The sequence below is a fragment of the Oncorhynchus mykiss genome, chromosome 25, assembly GCF_013265735.2.
Source record: "Oncorhynchus mykiss isolate Arlee chromosome 25, USDA_OmykA_1.1, whole genome shotgun sequence".
Classification (NCBI taxonomy): domain Eukaryota; kingdom Metazoa; phylum Chordata; class Actinopteri; order Salmoniformes; family Salmonidae; genus Oncorhynchus; species Oncorhynchus mykiss.
In genome coordinates, this window is record NC_048589.1 from 23962316 (window position 1) to 23979745 (window position 17430).

Here is a 17430-nt window from a genome sequence, read left to right on the forward strand (position 1 = left end):
TCAAGTGTAAAACTCAGTTTATTAATGCATTGCAAATAAAATAACCAAATTCATAAAATATTGTATGAATGTTGAAGAGCGGTTATGAAAAGTAAGTAATAAGAATGAAACATGCCTGAAATAATGGCAACTCATACTTTTATGAAATGGGAAGTATTTGAAAGCTCTGATTTGGTGACATGACAATGTTATATGTTGCCATTGTTGTAGGCTGTCATGATATGCTGCAACCGGTGATATACTGTAGGTACTGTAGGTGTAGCTACTATAATATTTCTTATGGCTTTATACATTATTCAGCTCTACATGAAGTCCCTAGGGGCTACAGGATGGTTGTTTCTGGATGGGGCCAAAGAGCTATGGCAATTACAAGTGGCATAGAAAGAGATTATTTCCTGTTGGTTCCTGGGGTTGAAATGGCATATATTATATCATACTATATATAATATTATAAAAAATCATCCAAAGTCACAGAATAACTTTAAAGAATCATTAGTGCTGTTTCCATTGCAGGCAGAAGATCAAAACAAATCACTAAAAAATGTTAACTTTGCAAAAAAAGCATCACTGTAAGTCAAATGTAAGACCATTTCTAACAAGAAATGTACAAATAACAAAGTTGCAAAAAGTACTCCACAATATAAAAACAGATGCTATTGAATTGCAAACCCAAAGTTTTAATCATGTTAACACAGACTAATTGATTCATGACATGATCAAAAAGTCTTGATTACATCCACTTGAAGTTTAGGGCCATAGCACAGAACAACTCTAAAAATAGCTAAAAAGCAAATTGGTATAATAAATTAAAACGGCGTAACATAATTAAGGATAACAGCAATTACAATGCTGTATAAGGGCAGAGAAATGTTGACTTTTTAAATGTCAAATTAATTCCCTGCCATTAAATAAATCAACAAAATCATTTTCTTTATAAGAGCACTCTGAACATCTTACATTTCTATGAAAGGTATTCATTTGCGTTTTGAGGTTTGCATGTTCACCTGTGTGGCTATGGCAGGTGTCTTTGTGTGTGGGTTTCCAGAGAAAGTAGTGTGTCCGTGTTGTGAAAGTGTTTCCTGATTTTAGGTCCAGGACGGTTCTGTAGAAGTTTTTGTATATAGTCGTGAGTTTTTCCAAGATTGTGTCACGCAGTCATTGTAGCTATGTAAATAAATGCACCCACAAAGAAATGTAGTAGACCCCAAAAAATGTAATAGACAAGGCGCCTGGAGCATTTTCAGACCACAAACTTGTTTTTGGTGGTCGAGCCGCTCTTGGTGGAGGTGTCAGAGTGTGACTGGTAGCCAATGGTCATCTTCATGGGGATTCCCAAGCGCTCCTTATACACTCTCCTGTTGTCACACAGATGGCCATATTTGAAGGGAGGTGGTAGCAACAAACTTTTTGGTATTGGATCTTAGTAATTTAACCAAACCCAAAATAATTTACAAATACTAAGACTATACACTTTTTTGTAAATCAGCACATTTTCCCGAGTCCTGATCAAAGTTGGAGTGATAACTAACAAACATTGACTTCACATTGATCTAACTTACCCGATGTGTGTTATGGCTTCCCTGTTGTCAAAGTCTGCCGTCCAGATGGCGATTTTGTCTCCTTTCGAGCGAATATTGACTACTGCTCCGCACACTTCGTCACTATAGTCATCAAAAGTCTCCCCAACAAGGCAGAGAAGCTGGACAGGTGAAGTGTCAGGAAAAATATGGATCCACACATTAACATTTCAGTGGCATCACAGAATTCCTTAATCCAGCCACACAGGGAGAAGGTCAAGGTTGCATTTCATTCCAAATTGTCTGCACGCCCACACACACACACACACAAACTCACGGTTTCTAGCCAGAAGCGGTCCAGGTCTTGTCTCCTCTGCTGCTTGCTGAGAGTGATCAGCCAGCGCCCTCCGCGCTTGTTCCGCTCATCCTCCCACATGGGCTCAATGCCATCCTGTCACACCAGAGGAGAGACACAGCTTTACTTGCATTAACAAGGCCATGGCTGAACAGTCCTAAACAACTTTCTTCCAGGTACAATTCTTAATTAAGTTGCAAAGATACTATGTAGTAACATGGAATAAAATTAGTTCCTTGTCTGCTTTTTGAAATGCAACAAACCTACCTTAAAGAGAGAGTAGTCGCATCCAGATATCAGATTGCTTGACAACTGAATATGATTATAGAGACTGAAATGACAAGATAATTTCGTAAGTACAATAGACAATTGCAGTGTATTATTGACAACTGAATGCTATCAAGATGATGAATGAAGACAAATTTTGGTATAATCTCAAATCATCCTTTTCATATTAATTCAACCCTTGTCATCACAAAACAAGATCAACTTTAGTCTTATTGATTCTTACGCCCAGAAATCTTCAACAGTGTCAAACGTGGAGATGAGGCAGAGGTTCGCCTGCCATGTTTTGGTCTTATCATTTTTGAAGAACCAAAGTGACCATCTGTTGGGCCAAAACAGAAATGGGATTTACATAAGGTAAACACTGGCTAATTAAACGCATGCTAAACAAATGTAATCAACAGCCCATAAGCCTCAAAGCAAATTAGGACCTTATGGATGATGGGGAAAACATTGACACAGTTCATTGCTTTGTGACATTCATTCAATGTAAAATCCTTAGGCAGTTCAACTGCGCTTGACTGCAATAAGAAAGGGCAATGCATGGTTGGTAATCACACACAGACAGCCTCAGCTTGTGGTGGTATGAACACTCATAAGCCAAAGTCACCTCTTTAGGTTTGGGTCATGATACTACCAATGTGAATTCACCATGCCTGAGACCTGGGGGGGCGCAAACTCAAAGTGGTAACACACAATATTGAATTGGTGCTTTGCATTGGCAGCTGTGCAACACTGCAAACGGATGGGATCTATGTAATACTTTACATCAGATGAATACCCACCACTCTTACAGAAAACAACTCCCCGGAGGCCTTTTGCAGGAAAAGTTTCCTTACCACGGAGCAGCAGCCTGTAATGAACAAGGGTTTTTAAAGAGCAGTAGCCTGGGTCAGCTTACTTGTTCTGGAGGGGGTGTTTGATATAGCTCTCAGGGTTCACTATCTCCTGACCAGTCTCTGCTTCTTCTCCTCCTTCAGCATGTTGGGGATTTAAATTTTTCTCCTAGTGGAAAACAATTAGAAAGAAGTAAGAAGCGTGATCTTGCAGGACTGTCATGCCTTGGGTCATTGTCATGTTTTTTTTGTAGTTTATTTTATACAAAGCTGGGTTGATAGTGAGTATAGGTAACAATCAATGAAACGTGATGTTTGAAAGCTTTTCCTCATGACCTCGGTTGGAAGTTTTTTTTGCAACATATTGTAATAAAATAAAAAAACTTTATATAGACACTAATCACATAGATTGTCCAACATGATTTAAAATCAATGAAATAAACTGTTTGTTTTTGCTAGGGTGGAAATATGGACAAGCATAAACTTTTGCACCAGCCATAATGATTGGGCAAGTTGGTGAACTGTCTATCATCTAGATCTGGACAACAAAAGGGGGCTTAAAGCTTCCCCTCTTGGGTTCTTAGCTGAAGGTATAGACCACAGCTGGCTCCATGTGAACTACAATCCCGACCCTCTGTTTTAATGTTTAGAAACGTTATAATGCTCACTTGCAATACAAATTTGGAAACATAAAGCCCTTAACTTACACATCACACCAAAATAATTTCACAAATAGAAAATACACACCTCACCGGTTTTAACATAGTTCAAGCTGACAGTATTTTTCTGGCATTGTTCTTCCGTTACACACGTGTTCGAAGACATTTCAATTAGAGGTTGACCGATTAAATAGGGCCGACTTCAAGTTTTCATAACAATCGGTAATCTGCATTTTTGGACACCGATCATGGCAGATTACATTGCACTCCACGAGGAGACTGCATGGCAGGCTGACTACCTGTTATGCGAGTGCAGCAAGGAGCCAAGGTAAGGTGCTAGCAATAAACGTATCTTATAAAAAACAATCTTAACATAATCACTAGTGAACTACACATGGTTGATGATATTACTAGTTTATCTTCTTACAGCTGACATCCCGCTAACGGGATTGATATGACAACAGCCAGTGAAAGTGCAGGGCGCTAAATTCAAACAACAGAAATCTCATAATTAAATTTCCTCAAATATACAAGTATTTTACACCATTTTAAAGATAAACGTATTGTTAATCCCACAACAGTGTCAGATTTCAAAAAGGCTTTACGACAAAAGTACACCAAACGATTATGTTAGGTCAGCACCTAGTCACAGAAAAACAGCCATTTTTCAAAGAGAGGAGTCACAAAAGGCAGAAAGAGATAAAATTAATCACTAACCTTTGATGATCTTCATCAGATGACACTCATAGGACTTCATGTTACACAATACATGTATGTTTTGTTCGATAAAGTTCATATTTATATAAAAAAATCTCAGTTTACATTGGCGCGTTTTGTTCAGAAATGCATGGTCTCAAACAAACATCCGGTGAAAGTGCAGAGCCACATCAAATTACAGAAATACTCATCATAAACATTGATCTAATATACAAGTGTTTAACATACATTTAAAGATAAACTTCTCCTTAACCTCTCTAGGGTAGGTGAGACGCTAACGTCCCACCAGGCCAACATCCGGTGAAACTGCAGAGAGCTAACATTCTAAATACACCATTTGTTATAGTAAACATTCTTGTAAATACATGTATCTTACATCATTTAAAAGAGAAACATCTTAATCCAGCCGCTGTGTCAGATTTCAAAAACGCTTTACTGCGAAAGCAAACCATGCGATTTTCTGAGGACAGCTCCCCGCACACACAAGTATTACTAGCATTTTCCAACCAAGCATTAGTCACGAAAGTCAGAAATAACAATAAAATAAATTGCTTACCTTTGAAGATCTTCCTCTGGTGGCAAAGCCAAGTGTCCTGACTACACAGTGAACTACACAGTGAATGTTCGTTTTGTTTGATAACATCCATTTATATAGCCTAAGTCGAAACATTTGTAAACCGCTTGCGTCGTGATTTCCGTCTCATTCAACTTTGGACGAAGCGTTCGTGGTAATTACACACACTAAACAAATGGTTTCATTGCAATCCTCTGGTTGTTACTAACACAACTATACGTGATGGTTATTTTCCCGGGACGTATTGACCGAAACAAACCGATTTGAAGACACCAATCAATGACCTCATTGCGCATCAATGGTAGGACCGGTCTATCGTTGATTGACTGTATTTTGGCCCAATGATCATCTTGAAATCTAGCTTGGAAGATAGCCAATGAGCTCAGGTAAACGGCAATATGTAATGGTTATACGTTCGAAGACCAGCCTTTGTCGTAAACTCTGGCGTAAAAGAGGTTCATTCGCCATTGCAAATCTTACTTGACGGAGCCACAAGTGTTACGCATTGGAGTTTAAATTATGGCGAATAAATCAGAAAAAGCTAAAACAAAGTCTAGATATACAGATTTAAGCCAAATTATAGAGGAAATTGATAGAGAAAGCGAGTAAATTGTTATTTATATATATATATATATATATATTATTTTGGTGTGTGTTAGAATAGCATTTATGTATATAGTTCTTTCCTTCACAATGTATCACTGTACCAATTCGGCCACTTGGGTACATTTGGTTACATTTGTGGGGCACACCTGGATGACTTCATGTTCAATGTCATGTAGCTCGCTCATTTTTGAAGTTATCTGTCTAAAACTTTGCTCAGCTATTGTTGCCATCTTATGTTCTTCATTAAAATCATCCCCAGCATCCTATCTGTATGTTTGCCTGTTCTTGGTCATTTGTAAGATGATGCAGCAACAACAAAAAACGTATGTTTATTTATTTGTATTTTCTTCTACCAGATCTATTGTGTTATATTCTCCTTCATTCAATTCACATTTCCACAAAATTCGGAGTGTTTCTGGGGCGGCAGGGTAGCCTAGTGGTTAGAGCGTTGGACTAGTAACCGGAACAAGGTAAAAATCTGTCGTTCTGCCCCTGAACAGGCAGTTAACCCACTGTTCCTAGGCCGTGATTGAAAATAAGAATTTGTTCTTAACTGACTTGCCTAGTAAAATAAAGGTAAAAAAAACAATGATACCAAGAATATGCATATCCTTGCTTCTGGGCCTGAGCTACAGGCAGTTAGATTAGGGTACGTCTTTAGGCGGAAATTGAGAAGAAGGAGGGTACCCCAAAGAAGTTAATGCAACTGCTGTGTTAGATTTCAAAAAGGCTTTACGGCAAAAGCACACAACGCGATTATGTTAGGTCTGCGCCTAGCCACAAAAACCATACAGCCATTTTCCAGTCAAGGAGAGGGCTCAAAAAAGCATTAAAATTAACCACTTACCTTTGATGATCTTGATCTGGTGGCACTCCCAGGTCTCCATGTTATACAATAGATGTTTGTTTTGTTCGATAAGGTCCCTCTTTATGTCCAAAAACCTCAGTTTAGTTGGTGCGTTTAGTTCAGAAATCCAAAGGCACAATATGCGCACTCTCAACATCAAGATGAAAAGTCAAAAAAGTACAATAAAAGTTAGTAGAAACATGTTAAACGATGTTTCAAATCAATCCTCAGGTTGTTTTTGTCATAAATAATATTTCAACCGGACAAAAGCTTTGTCAATAGAAAAGGAGAAACAAGAAATGCGCGCTCCCGATCATGCGCAGGACTCATGGCGGGAATTTTACACTGGCCTCTCATTGAAAGTGCTGTATCTCCCTCATTTTTCAGAGTAAAAGCCTGAAACAATGCCTGAAGACTGGCCACGTGTAGAGGAAGCCATAGATATCGTGAACTGGGTCCTAAGTCGTTGTATAGTGGATAGGCTTTCAATGGAAAAACAGCCTTTCAAAATAATAGTACTTTCTGGTTGGATTTTCCTCAGGTTTTCGTCTGCCATATCAGTTCTCTTATACTCACAGACATTATTTTAACAGTTGTGGAAACTTTAAAGTGTTTTCTACCCAAATCTACTAATTATATGCATATCCTAGCTTCTGGGCCTAAGTAGCAGGCAGTTTAATTTGGGCACGCATTTCATCCAAAATTCTGAATGCTGCCCCATACCCTAGTGAAGTTAACCCACTGTTCCTGGCCCGTCATTGAAAATAAGAATTTGTTCTTAACTGACTTGCCTAGTAAAAAAAAAATATATATATATATATATATATATATATATATAAAGATTTGGGAAACAATTGTATCAATTTTTGGGGGCTGGTACCCCAGTAGCTCAGCTACTTTAATAATTTCAGTGGTGCCTTTATTGTGCTTTGCCGTTTCCTTAACACTGAACAAGGCCATGTTTTGCAAGGGGTCTAGGTTGTCTGGGAGCCTTGCTTGCAGCTCCTTGCTTAAAGCAACAATGTAGTTGATGCACTGTCTCCGAATGACCTTTTCGTCCTCTGGCGCAAGACTGAGTTGGTACACCGTGCTCTCGAAAAGGTACCCAAGGTATGGTGATGGACTGAGATGTCCATCAATGGCATCCTTCAGGACCGCAATTTTTGCCATAGGGTTGACTACTCTGCTGAAAATTTATGTTAAGAGGTGTACCAGACTGTCCAAAAGCTTGACAGGATCTGTTTGTTCTCCCTCAACTGACTTCACTGCAACTTGTACTTCGGACAGGATTGATTTCAAGCATGTCAGGTAGACATAGTTGGTCTTGTCCATGTGGTGGAGCACATACGCCATGTAGTAATGCTCACTGGCCTTGGTCAACTCAAAGTGGAGTTTCAGTTCTTCCCACTGGCTCAATCGATAGCCAACGTGTGGCACACACTTTGGTGCTCTGCAGGGGTTTCTGGCCACAATTAAATGGTGGCACACGCTGCTTTGTATGCCTCGCACCATTTTTGGGAAATCGAAAACCAGATGTAGGTTTCCCTGATTAAGTAATCAACACTCCTAGGGATGGTTTCTTTGGATACTGCACTGACAGCCAATTGTAAAGACTGGCACACACAGCTGATGAGTACCAAATTGGGCAATGCACATTCTTCCTTTAAATCTTGTGAACCCTGTTGTGCACCCCAGTCATCACGGACGCATTGTCAGTGCCAATACCCTGAAGATTCTCTTTTTTAAGGTTACACTTCTCAAGAAACTCAACTACCGCCTTTGCTATTGATCTGGCTTCACCCCATCCAATTCAACCAACCCGAAAAATGTGGACACAATGGTTATTTCTTTAGCTCTGAAATACCAAATCACCACACCCAGGTATTTCGAGACACTGACATCAGTGTACTCATCCAAAAGAAGACTGAACTTCTCATCCCCCAAATCTGATGTTACCCTTTTGAGAAAATAAGGAGCCAGTACTCCCCTAATCATTTCTGTGCACTTGCTGCGGTGCATTTGGAAGTTTGTTGCTGTCATAGAATCTGAAAAGGCAGCTTTGCAAGCCATACCTAAATGGTTGCATGCTAGCAGGGAACAATGCTCCGCAATGGCCATTGCCATAGTAGCTTCTACGCTTTTGCAGTTATCCACTTTCTTAACCAACTGTGGTAATGTAGACTGTGTTGTGGGGTTGTACGGTTTTGATTTATTTATTTATATGCTTTGCAGTAGCACAATGTTTATTGATGTCATACATTTTTGCAAGGATATCTGATTTGCAGTACGCACAGTATGCTCGACAATCATCCCCAATTACTGGCTTCAGCCACCCTTTAAATTCAGGTGCAGACTCCCACTCTTCTATACTTCTGGCTGTACAATTTTGATTGAGACATTATTGATGTTGTAAGTTCTGTTCAAGATCAAACATTCGTGACCAACTATATTCATTGGGTTTGTCTCGTCGAACACATACTACTGCTGCTGCAGTCAGCCAACCAGTGTTGCCAACTAATTTTCTGGGTAAGTTGCTAGAGGCAGGTTGATTTGTTGCTAAAAGACGTTGTGATGTCATTGCGTGATAACTTAAACTGCGTCATTACGTAGAATACACAATAACGTTACTCAAATTGACTGGCCATCTCAGCGAAAAATATGATTTGACATTTGTTCAGGTACAGACTCCCACTTTTTTCTGTACAATTTTGATTGAAACTTGTTGATTGATGTTGTAAGTTCTGTTCAAGATCAAACTTTCGTGACCAACTATATTAATTGGGTTTGGCTCGTCATGATTTGCAATTTGCTGAAATTGCTGCTGTCCTGCTGATACCTGTCCACGAGCTGAGCGCCTGCTGCTGACGTCACTCACAATGCACTTTTGCAGCCAGGCACGTGTGTTGTGACAGAAAGTCGTTTGTCATTTAGAGGGGAAATGCGTGCATTTTAGCGTTTGAGTCACTTTTCAAAAGTTGCAAATACATTTTTAAAAGTAGCTAAATTTGTTGCTAGGTGCTGAATGAAAAAAAAAGTTGCCAGGGTAGTCTGAAAATTGCTAAACTGGCATCACTGGACAGGTCTCATTGCCAAAAATGGCAACGCACATATTGTGACGTAGAACAAAAGGCAGGGAATAGAACGTTCGGAAGGCTAAAATGCCCTAAAATAAGGCCTGTTTTTTCGTGATTACTTAAACTACCGCAAGCAGCTGGGACATATGGTAATATTATTAAACTGGGCTCCACGGCGGATGCAATGAAAAAGCTTTTAATCAGAAAAAAAAGCATTGTTAAATGTCATGTGTCCAGCCTACGATGGGGCAATTGGAGATCTAATTTGACTATTGAAACAATGTTGCAAATGTCGGAGAGACAGACAGCAACGTTTATACAAATCTCTGCTGTTAAACTAAATGTTAGTCTAAAAGCAATGTGAGATAATGTCAAGATGCTTTTTATAGTGGATATCAAGTTTATAATTTTCCTGGCTGGGCTGACGAGACAGTGAATTGCCCAGTCAGATGGATCAGAGTAAATAGGCATTTTAAGGTCATAGATTTAGCCGGTGGTAACTTGTGGAATAGACACCGGCTGGAATGCGTTTTTAATCAATCAGCATTCAGGATTAGACCCACCAGTTGTATATTACCTGTATAGCGCACTGTGATTTTATTAGGAAACCAGCTAGAGATAGCTAGCCTGAAGTGGGATAAAAAGTCCCAAGAAAGCACAAGCTGACAACTACCTAGCGAGTTATACCATGTTTAGTGCACTACTTATTTTATTAAAACATTTATGACCGAGCATATTTAACAGCTGTCACACCGTTTACCGAGCTTGGTAGCAAGCCAGATACTAGCTATTATTAAGGCTATTCACATAACCTAGCGAACATTCCCCTCTCACTTTGCCATGCTTCTTGGGTCGTGGCACAAAAAGTTTCTACAACCGAAAATATGACCATAAACATGCATTTAATTCTAAGTTATTAGATTTCAGCTACTAATACCATATTTGGAGTATTAGTGTATATTTTTAGGAAACGGATTCCAACTTCATTAAATATTTTGGCCGGTAAAGGTACTCACCGGTTCCGCGGTCGCCATCTTATGATTCTTCGCGTAAACGTTGACATTCATTGGACTGACTTGGGGTGTAATCATTAGTCCAAACAGTTGCAAACAGTTTCGTTTTGCAACGAAAGCGATAGTTTCTTTTGAATGAATTCAGGTAGCTCCCTCCCGGGTTCGTTCCGTTTGGTTCTATTTGGTTCCTAGTGAATCCACCCCGTTCAACGTGACAGGTCCTCTTTGGGCATAGGTTAAAAAAAAAAGTTTATTGAAATAAGTAATTTAAATATTATTTGCCTACATTTTATTAGTGTAATTGTCAATTAAACACGTAATAATAGTCATAAAAGAGGTGGATAAAAAAATGTAATATAAATATAATTGTATTGTGTAAACTAATCAGATATGCTATTACTCGTGCGCACTGTCAATACACAATCGTATTGTAAACGCTAACTATTTTTTATGGTGAACACACAAATATACTTTATTTCAGCATATAAAATAGCTAGCCAAGGTCAGAACTACATGTTGAATTTCTCATAATTATGTGCACAGGCAGCGCTCGCGAGGTTCTCTCCAGCTGACAGATCGTCCAGTCCACTCCCCAGTCTCCACCCCTCCAGACTGCAGGCATGGCGGCTATCGAGGCTCGGGAATGCGAAACTGAAGGCTGTAGCAGCAAGGCCAAACTTCAATGTCCAACCTGCATCAAGCTCGGGATCCAAGGCTCATACTTCTGCTCTCAGGTAACATTCATTTTCTAATTCATTCAGTTAGAGAGGGGTCTGACATGATACACAGCGGCCCAGCAATACATAATTCATCACGAGGTAACATAACGGCCCTGATTGAGTTTCCTCACACACCCCTTTAGCTAGCCTAGCACATGAAGCTAACTTACAAACAATTTTCTGCATAAAACCCTAACGTTAGCTAAAAAGTAACGGTTTGCAAATAGATTATCTAGGAGGTCAACAACTAATGTTATAATCATGTATGAAAAATGCTTGTTAAAGTTGTCTTTATGGGTTTACTAGTAAGTTAGTTGCTAGCTAGCTACTAGCTAACGTTAAGTCTGTGTTTGTTCATCTGAACATCAAGTTTGCGAAGTCTAGCAAATTAACGTTAGCTGGCTAGATAGCTCTTCCTTGTTTGGCTATTTAACCATTTAATTCATTTTAACAAACAATGTCATTGAGCAAGTTAGGCTAACTGAGGCATGCGTTCAACACGCTGATGTGACGTTAACTAGCTATATTCATTCATTTGATTTATCTGCCCCTGGCCTGGCTGTAAACCACCTGTGGCTTGCTTGTGTGAAACGTTGAGCAACTTTGAACGTTAAATGAATGCATACCATTACCAATGGGTAACTAAGGGTATGTTAGAATGGGATACGATCATTGAAATTGCCAAGGATGCAGGGGCCAAGTGGCAGTTTAGCTGTGTACCACTAGAGATAAGGATAAAAGGCAGTGTAATTAGTTTTAAGCTTAAACTTCTCTGGCAGTGTAGGCCTAGATTCATTTTTGTCTGATACAGATGGGTAGGTGGATCTGCTGCGACGTTCCACACAGGTAGCTCTGTCAGGGCCTCTATCCCACCCAGAGCCATGAGGCTAGTTGCATTCCAAGGGATATTTTAACCCCACTACTCTCTCCTTATTCTATTGGTCATAAAAAAAATCCATTCATTGAACAACCAAGAGATTAGTCATGGTCAAATGGCCATTGACCTAGTTTTGAAAGAAAGTTATATCTTAGCCTTGTATGTCTTACCAGTTCGACTAGCCTAAATGGCAGCGTTCCTCAATGACACTGTTGGAAACTAAAGTGGCTTATGTCATGTGTGAAATTCAGAGCTCATTGGTTTCACTCCATCTGCCTTTAATATTGAGCAGGGATGCACAACTCCCAGTTAATTAGAGGAATTGATGAGGAATTGATTCCGCAATTAGGGCCAGTGAAAAACCAACAATCAGCAGACACTGCTGCCATTAACACCTGTACACCCCTGGTGTACTGAGTCATGTATTTCTCTCCCCATGTCCTCTCATTCAGGAGTGCTTCAAAGGGAGCTGGGCCACTCACAAGCAGCTGCACAAAAAAGCAAGTATGTATCCTCAGCAATATTCTATCACATAGGCTTACTCCCTTCCAAATCATTTTTCAAATAGACAGAAATGTCCCTTCATGGCGTTTGTCATTGTTCCCATTCTTACATATCATCTGAAAGCATAGAATAGGTGAAAGCCCACATAATTGCCCAAACTTTTCCATCCTCTATTTTTTATGGTGGAATAGAGCAATGGTGTAGCCATTCAAAATGGATGATACACTGCAATCAGTACAAGCCATTAGAGCAGGGGCGGACAACCTGAGAGGGCAGCAACACAACTGATTGAACTAAACAATGTCACCATTAAAGGCAATTATTTATTTTGTTAGTAGATTTGGGCATTTTACTGCTTGGCTGGAACAAAAACGTGTACCCACACTTGGCCCTCGTAGGCTAAGCGTGCCCACCCCTGCCTTAGATGTTCACGTATACACTCAAGACTAACTGTGATCTTTCACAATGGTGCCAAATCAGATGACCTAAATTACATTGTTTTTGCAGAGGAGGATAACCAGGATGAGGCAAAGAACTGCGTGGAGACCGACACCAACACAGACCCATGGCCTGGCTACCGCTACACGGGCAGACTACGCCCTCACTACCCACTCGTAAGAACACCTTTCTGGTACATTTCTAAATGGTGCTAATGTGCTGATATGAGCTTTTATGTAGGATATTTTTTTCTTGGCTACATAGTAGTTCATCTAATGTCCACATAACATGATTAATAGATGTAAACCACACAAGCTTTGTGTAAGTTTACTCATTAGCTCCCGGGAGCTGTGTAATCATGTCTGTAATCGCTCTTCTTGTTGGTTGCTTCTGTGAGCTCCATATAATCAATCTCTGTTGTCATTGGTTCCCCCATGTAGACTCCGATGAGGACTGTCCCCAGTGACATCCAAAGACCTGACTATGCTGATCATCCACTAGGTAACGCTACACCTCTTAGACTGAAACAGCCTTCAGTTGCTTTTAATTGTTATGAAATCCTTTGGTGTCTATTTGGAAAATCTTCCCAAAGCTAGTATTATTTGTTGTGAGTTGTGTTGATATTGAAACATTTACACTTTATCCAAGTCAAATTTACACTGTCAATACTAGAGGTCAGCCGATTATGATTTTTCAACGCCGATACCGAATATTGGAGGACCAAATATGCCGATACCAATTAATCGGCCAATTTTTTTATATATATTAGAAATAATGACAATTACAACAATACTGAATGAACAATGAACACTTATTTTAACTGCATATATACATAAAATCAATTTAGTCTCAAATAAATAATGAAACATGCTCAATTTGGTTGAAATATTTCAAAAACCGTGTTGGAGAAGAAAGTAAAAGTGCAATCAATATGTGCCATGTAAAAAAGCTAAAGTTTAAGTTCCTTGCTCAGAACATATGAGGGGCGGCAGGGTAGCCTAGTGGTTAGAGTGTTGGACTAGTAACCGGAAGGTTGTGAGTTCAAACCCCCGAGCTGACAAGGTACAAATCTGTCGTTCTGCCCCTGAACAGGCAGTTAACCCACTGTTCCCAGGCCGTCATTGAAAATAAGAATTTGTTCTTAACTGACTTGCCTGGTTAAATAAAGGTTAAATAAAAAAAAAATAAAAAAAAATAAAAATGAAAGCTGGTGGTTCAATATTCCCAGTAAAGAAATGTTAGGCTGCTGTTATTATAGGAATTATGACGTGTCAACTATTTCTCTCTACCATTTGTATTTCATATACCTTTGACTATTGGATGTTCTAATAGGCACTTTAATATTGCCAGCCTAATCTCAGGAGTTGATATGCTTGAAGTCATAAACAGAGCTGTGATCAAGCATTGCTAAGAGCTGCTGGCAAACACAGTAAGCATTCATTCAAACATTACGAGCCTGCTGCTTCCTACCACCACTCAGTCAGACTGCTCTATCAAATCATAGTTAATTATAATGAACACAGAAATACGAGCCTTTGGTCATTAATATGGTCAAATCCGGAAACTATAATTTAGAAAATAGAACTAGTATTCTTTCAGTGAAATACGGAACCGTTCCGTATTTTGTCAAACGGGTGTCAACCCGAAGTCTAAATATTGCTGTTACATTGCACAACCTTCAATGTTATGTCATAATTTTGTAAAATTCTGGCAAAATTAGTTAGTAACGAGCCAGGCGGCCCAAACTGTTGCATATACCCTGACTCTGCGTACAATAAATTCAAGAGAAGTGACGCAATTTCCCTAGTTAATATTGCCCGCTAACATGAATTTCTTAACTAAATATGCAGGTTTAAAAAACGATACTTCTGTGTATTGATTTTAAGAAAGGCAAAAGATGTTTATGGTTGGGTACATTCACGCAATGATTGTGCTTTTTTTGTGAATGTGCCTTTGTTAAATCATCCCCCGTTTGGCGAAGTAGGCTGTGATTCGATGATAAATTAACAGGCACCGCATTGATAATATGCAGGACAAGCTAGTTAACCTAGTAATATCAACTATGTGTAGTTAACTAGTGATTCTATTAAGATTGATTGTTTTCATAAGATAAGTTTAATGCTAGCTAGCAACCTACCTTGGCTCCTTGCTGCACTCGCGTAACAGGTTGTCAGCCTGCCACGCAGTTTCCTCGTGGAATGCAATGTAATCTGCCATAATCGGCATCCAAAAATGCTGATTACCGATTGTTATGGAAACGTGAAATCGGCCCTAATTAACCGGCCATGCCGATTAATCGGTCGACCTCTAGTCAATACCCAGTACTATACCTAGAAAGTGTTGTCGTGAAACCATCATTTTGACTTCGATACCAGGTTTTGTATCACAATACTCAATACCATCACAATACTCGAAACAAAAAATGATACCATGGGTGACCTACCGGGGAACAGTGGGTTCGCTGCCTTGTTCAGGGGCAGAACGACCGATTTTTACCTTGTCAACTCAGGGATTCGATCCAGCAATCTTTCGGGTTACTGGCCCAACGCTCTAACCACTAGGCTACCTGCTGCCCCAATATCATTACATTCAATGTTTTTTTTACGTCAACATTTTTCAGACAGCCATGGAACAATTATACATTCATACAATTAATTGTACTTTGTTTTTACCAATCTAACAAGATGGTATATCTCTTATCAAGATGTATGTAGCCTATATACAGGTGAATGCATATTCAATAGGACTGTGCATGCATTGCGTTATTGAGCTTGTGCTGGGGGTTACAGATGACAATGTTTCCCTTCGATTTGTGACTTATTTTTATCAACAATATTTGCGTAGAAGTTTATTTTTTAATTTTATTTTTAACCCCTTTTTCTCCCCAATTTCGTGGTATCCAATTGTTTTAGTAGCTACTATCTTGTCTCATCGCTACAACTCCCGTACGGGCTCGGGAGAGACGAAGGTTGAAAGTCATGCGTCCTCCGATACACAACCCAACCAAGCTGCACTGCTTCTTACCACAACGCGCATCCAACCCGGAAGCCAGCCGCACCAATGTGTCGGAGGAAACACCGTGCACCTGGCAACCTTGGTTAGTGCGCGTCCTGGCCCCCCACAGGAGTCGCTGGTGCGCGATGAGACAAGGACATCCCTACCTGCCAAACCCTCCCTAACCCGGACGACGCTAGGCCAATTGTGCGTCGCCCCACGGACCTCCCGGTCGCGGCCGGCTGCGACAGAGCCTGGGCGCGAACCTAGAGTCTCTGATGGCACAGTCTGCCTACAGGCAAAGTCTGCCTATAAAGCTGGAAGCTACTGATATCTTCTTGCGTTGTAAAGTGTTCAAGCTTGTATGAACATTGTTTTGCGAACAGTAATTAACAGTTTCAACATTTCTACATGCAGTGTTGCATTATTCAAGTGTGTTAACTTCAGTGCGGCATGAGTGGGGAGCTAACATGATGCAGCCTAGACTCCCAGTAAGTGGAGAAAGCACAGTGCGCACTTTAATAAGAGGTCGGCTGCGCTGATTAACAGACTTGTTCCGTGAGACACATTTGACAGAAGTGCCCAAAGTAAAGACAAATCTAGTGCCAAACCGTTTTTCATGATCTAGTATCAAAAAAGACCGGAACAACGCTTCCCAGAAAAGTATTGTTTCTATGTTTAACATCTCACCTGACATACAATATCAGTCATAGAAAATGGGTTACTAGATTCCACTAAAGCTGGTTATTCATGGTGTAACCATGGGAACCTCTAGGCTGAGCATCCATTCTGTCCATAAATTCATAGTGTTTGGTTCTAGGAGCGTTTAGAGCGCACACTGGATGCTCTGGCTGAGGAGTAGGGTTGATCTGAGCGTTCTGATATCACAATGGCGGTCAAGCACCCAAGCTAACATTAAGTAGCTTGCTAGCTACTTCGAGACACAAATGAGAGAACACATCACTTTGACCACCATAGCTGATTAGGCTGTTTTAATGTTATCTAGAATGTTGGTGACTAACTGTGCTGCTGGAAACAATGTTTTTTTTGCGGACATTTACTGACACCAGTCAACAATGGGTGTTGCGTGTTCGTAAATTCATAAACTATTCTACACTCAAACACGAGTCCTCTGAAATCAGAGTGAATTTTACGAACGCACCATCTGACTGCTGATTCAGGGTGTGGATTCGACTCCAAAATAATAGATTCCTTGACTCCCATTTCTGGGGCTGCGGTCCAAATACTTAATACACACCCTCGCATTACGGGGAATCCCCATCGCCATCTTGGACGGTGATCCAAATGATTAGCCAAGCAAGGGAAATTTGCAACGTAAGCCCCTCAGTCCTTGTTTTTAGTTGGCTTTGCGAGTGTGCAATTATGTTCACTCCGGGGCCTGAAACTCCCCATAA

The 17430-nt window shown here is 40.1% G+C and overlaps 2 protein-coding genes across 5 annotated transcripts in view; one reads left to right on the forward strand and one right to left on the reverse strand.

The window, feature by feature from the left end:
• On the reverse strand, positions 1-10716 carry eif4eb (eukaryotic translation initiation factor 4eb). Of its 2 annotated transcripts, XM_021585046.2 has the most exons (7): positions 10487-10716; positions 3059-3162; positions 2384-2479; positions 2140-2203; positions 1855-1968; positions 1560-1699; positions 1-1355 (listed from the first exon to the last, which is right to left on the reverse strand). In XM_021585046.2, exons 1-7 carry the CDS (start codon positions 10559-10561, stop codon positions 1241-1243), a joined length of 708 nt encoding a protein of 235 aa, XP_021440721.1. In that variant the 5' UTR covers positions 10562-10716; the 3' UTR covers positions 1-1240. The 2 variants fall into 2 exon arrangements, with proteins under 2 accessions (XP_021440721.1, XP_036818878.1); XM_036962983.1 differs by lacking the exon at positions 2384-2479 and having other exon boundaries at positions 10487-10682.
• The window catches only part of LOC110505665 (methionine aminopeptidase 1), an 18567-nt gene continuing 11717 nt past the window's right edge, over positions 10581-17430 (forward strand). The window contains exons 1-5 of one of the 3 annotated variants that reach the window (XM_036962981.1): positions 10581-10718; positions 11027-11217; positions 12532-12583; positions 13091-13197; positions 13462-13522. In XM_036962981.1, coding sequence (XP_036818876.1) covers positions 11104-11217; positions 12532-12583; positions 13091-13197; positions 13462-13522 — 334 coding nt within the window. In that variant the 5' untranslated portion in view covers positions 10581-10718; positions 11027-11103. Of the gene's footprint in view, positions 10719-11010; positions 11218-12531; positions 12584-13090; positions 13198-13461; positions 13523-17430 lie in introns of those variants that run through there. The other 2 variants (XM_036962980.1, XM_036962982.1) reach the window with 2 other exon arrangements.

Coding starts and splice junctions, on each gene's coding strand:
- eif4eb (XM_021585046.2), bottom strand. CDS start 10,561: ATGATTACACCCCAAGTCAGTCCAATGAATGTCAACGTTTACGCGAAG. Junction 2,480..3,058: donor AAACACCCCCTCCAGAACAA/GTAAGCTGACCC, acceptor TTGGCCCAACAG/ATGGTCACTTTGGTTCTTCA. Junction 2,204..2,383: donor ACTGTTGAAGATTTCTGGGC/GTAAGAATCAAT, acceptor TTGTCATTTCAG/TCTCTATAATCATATTCAGT.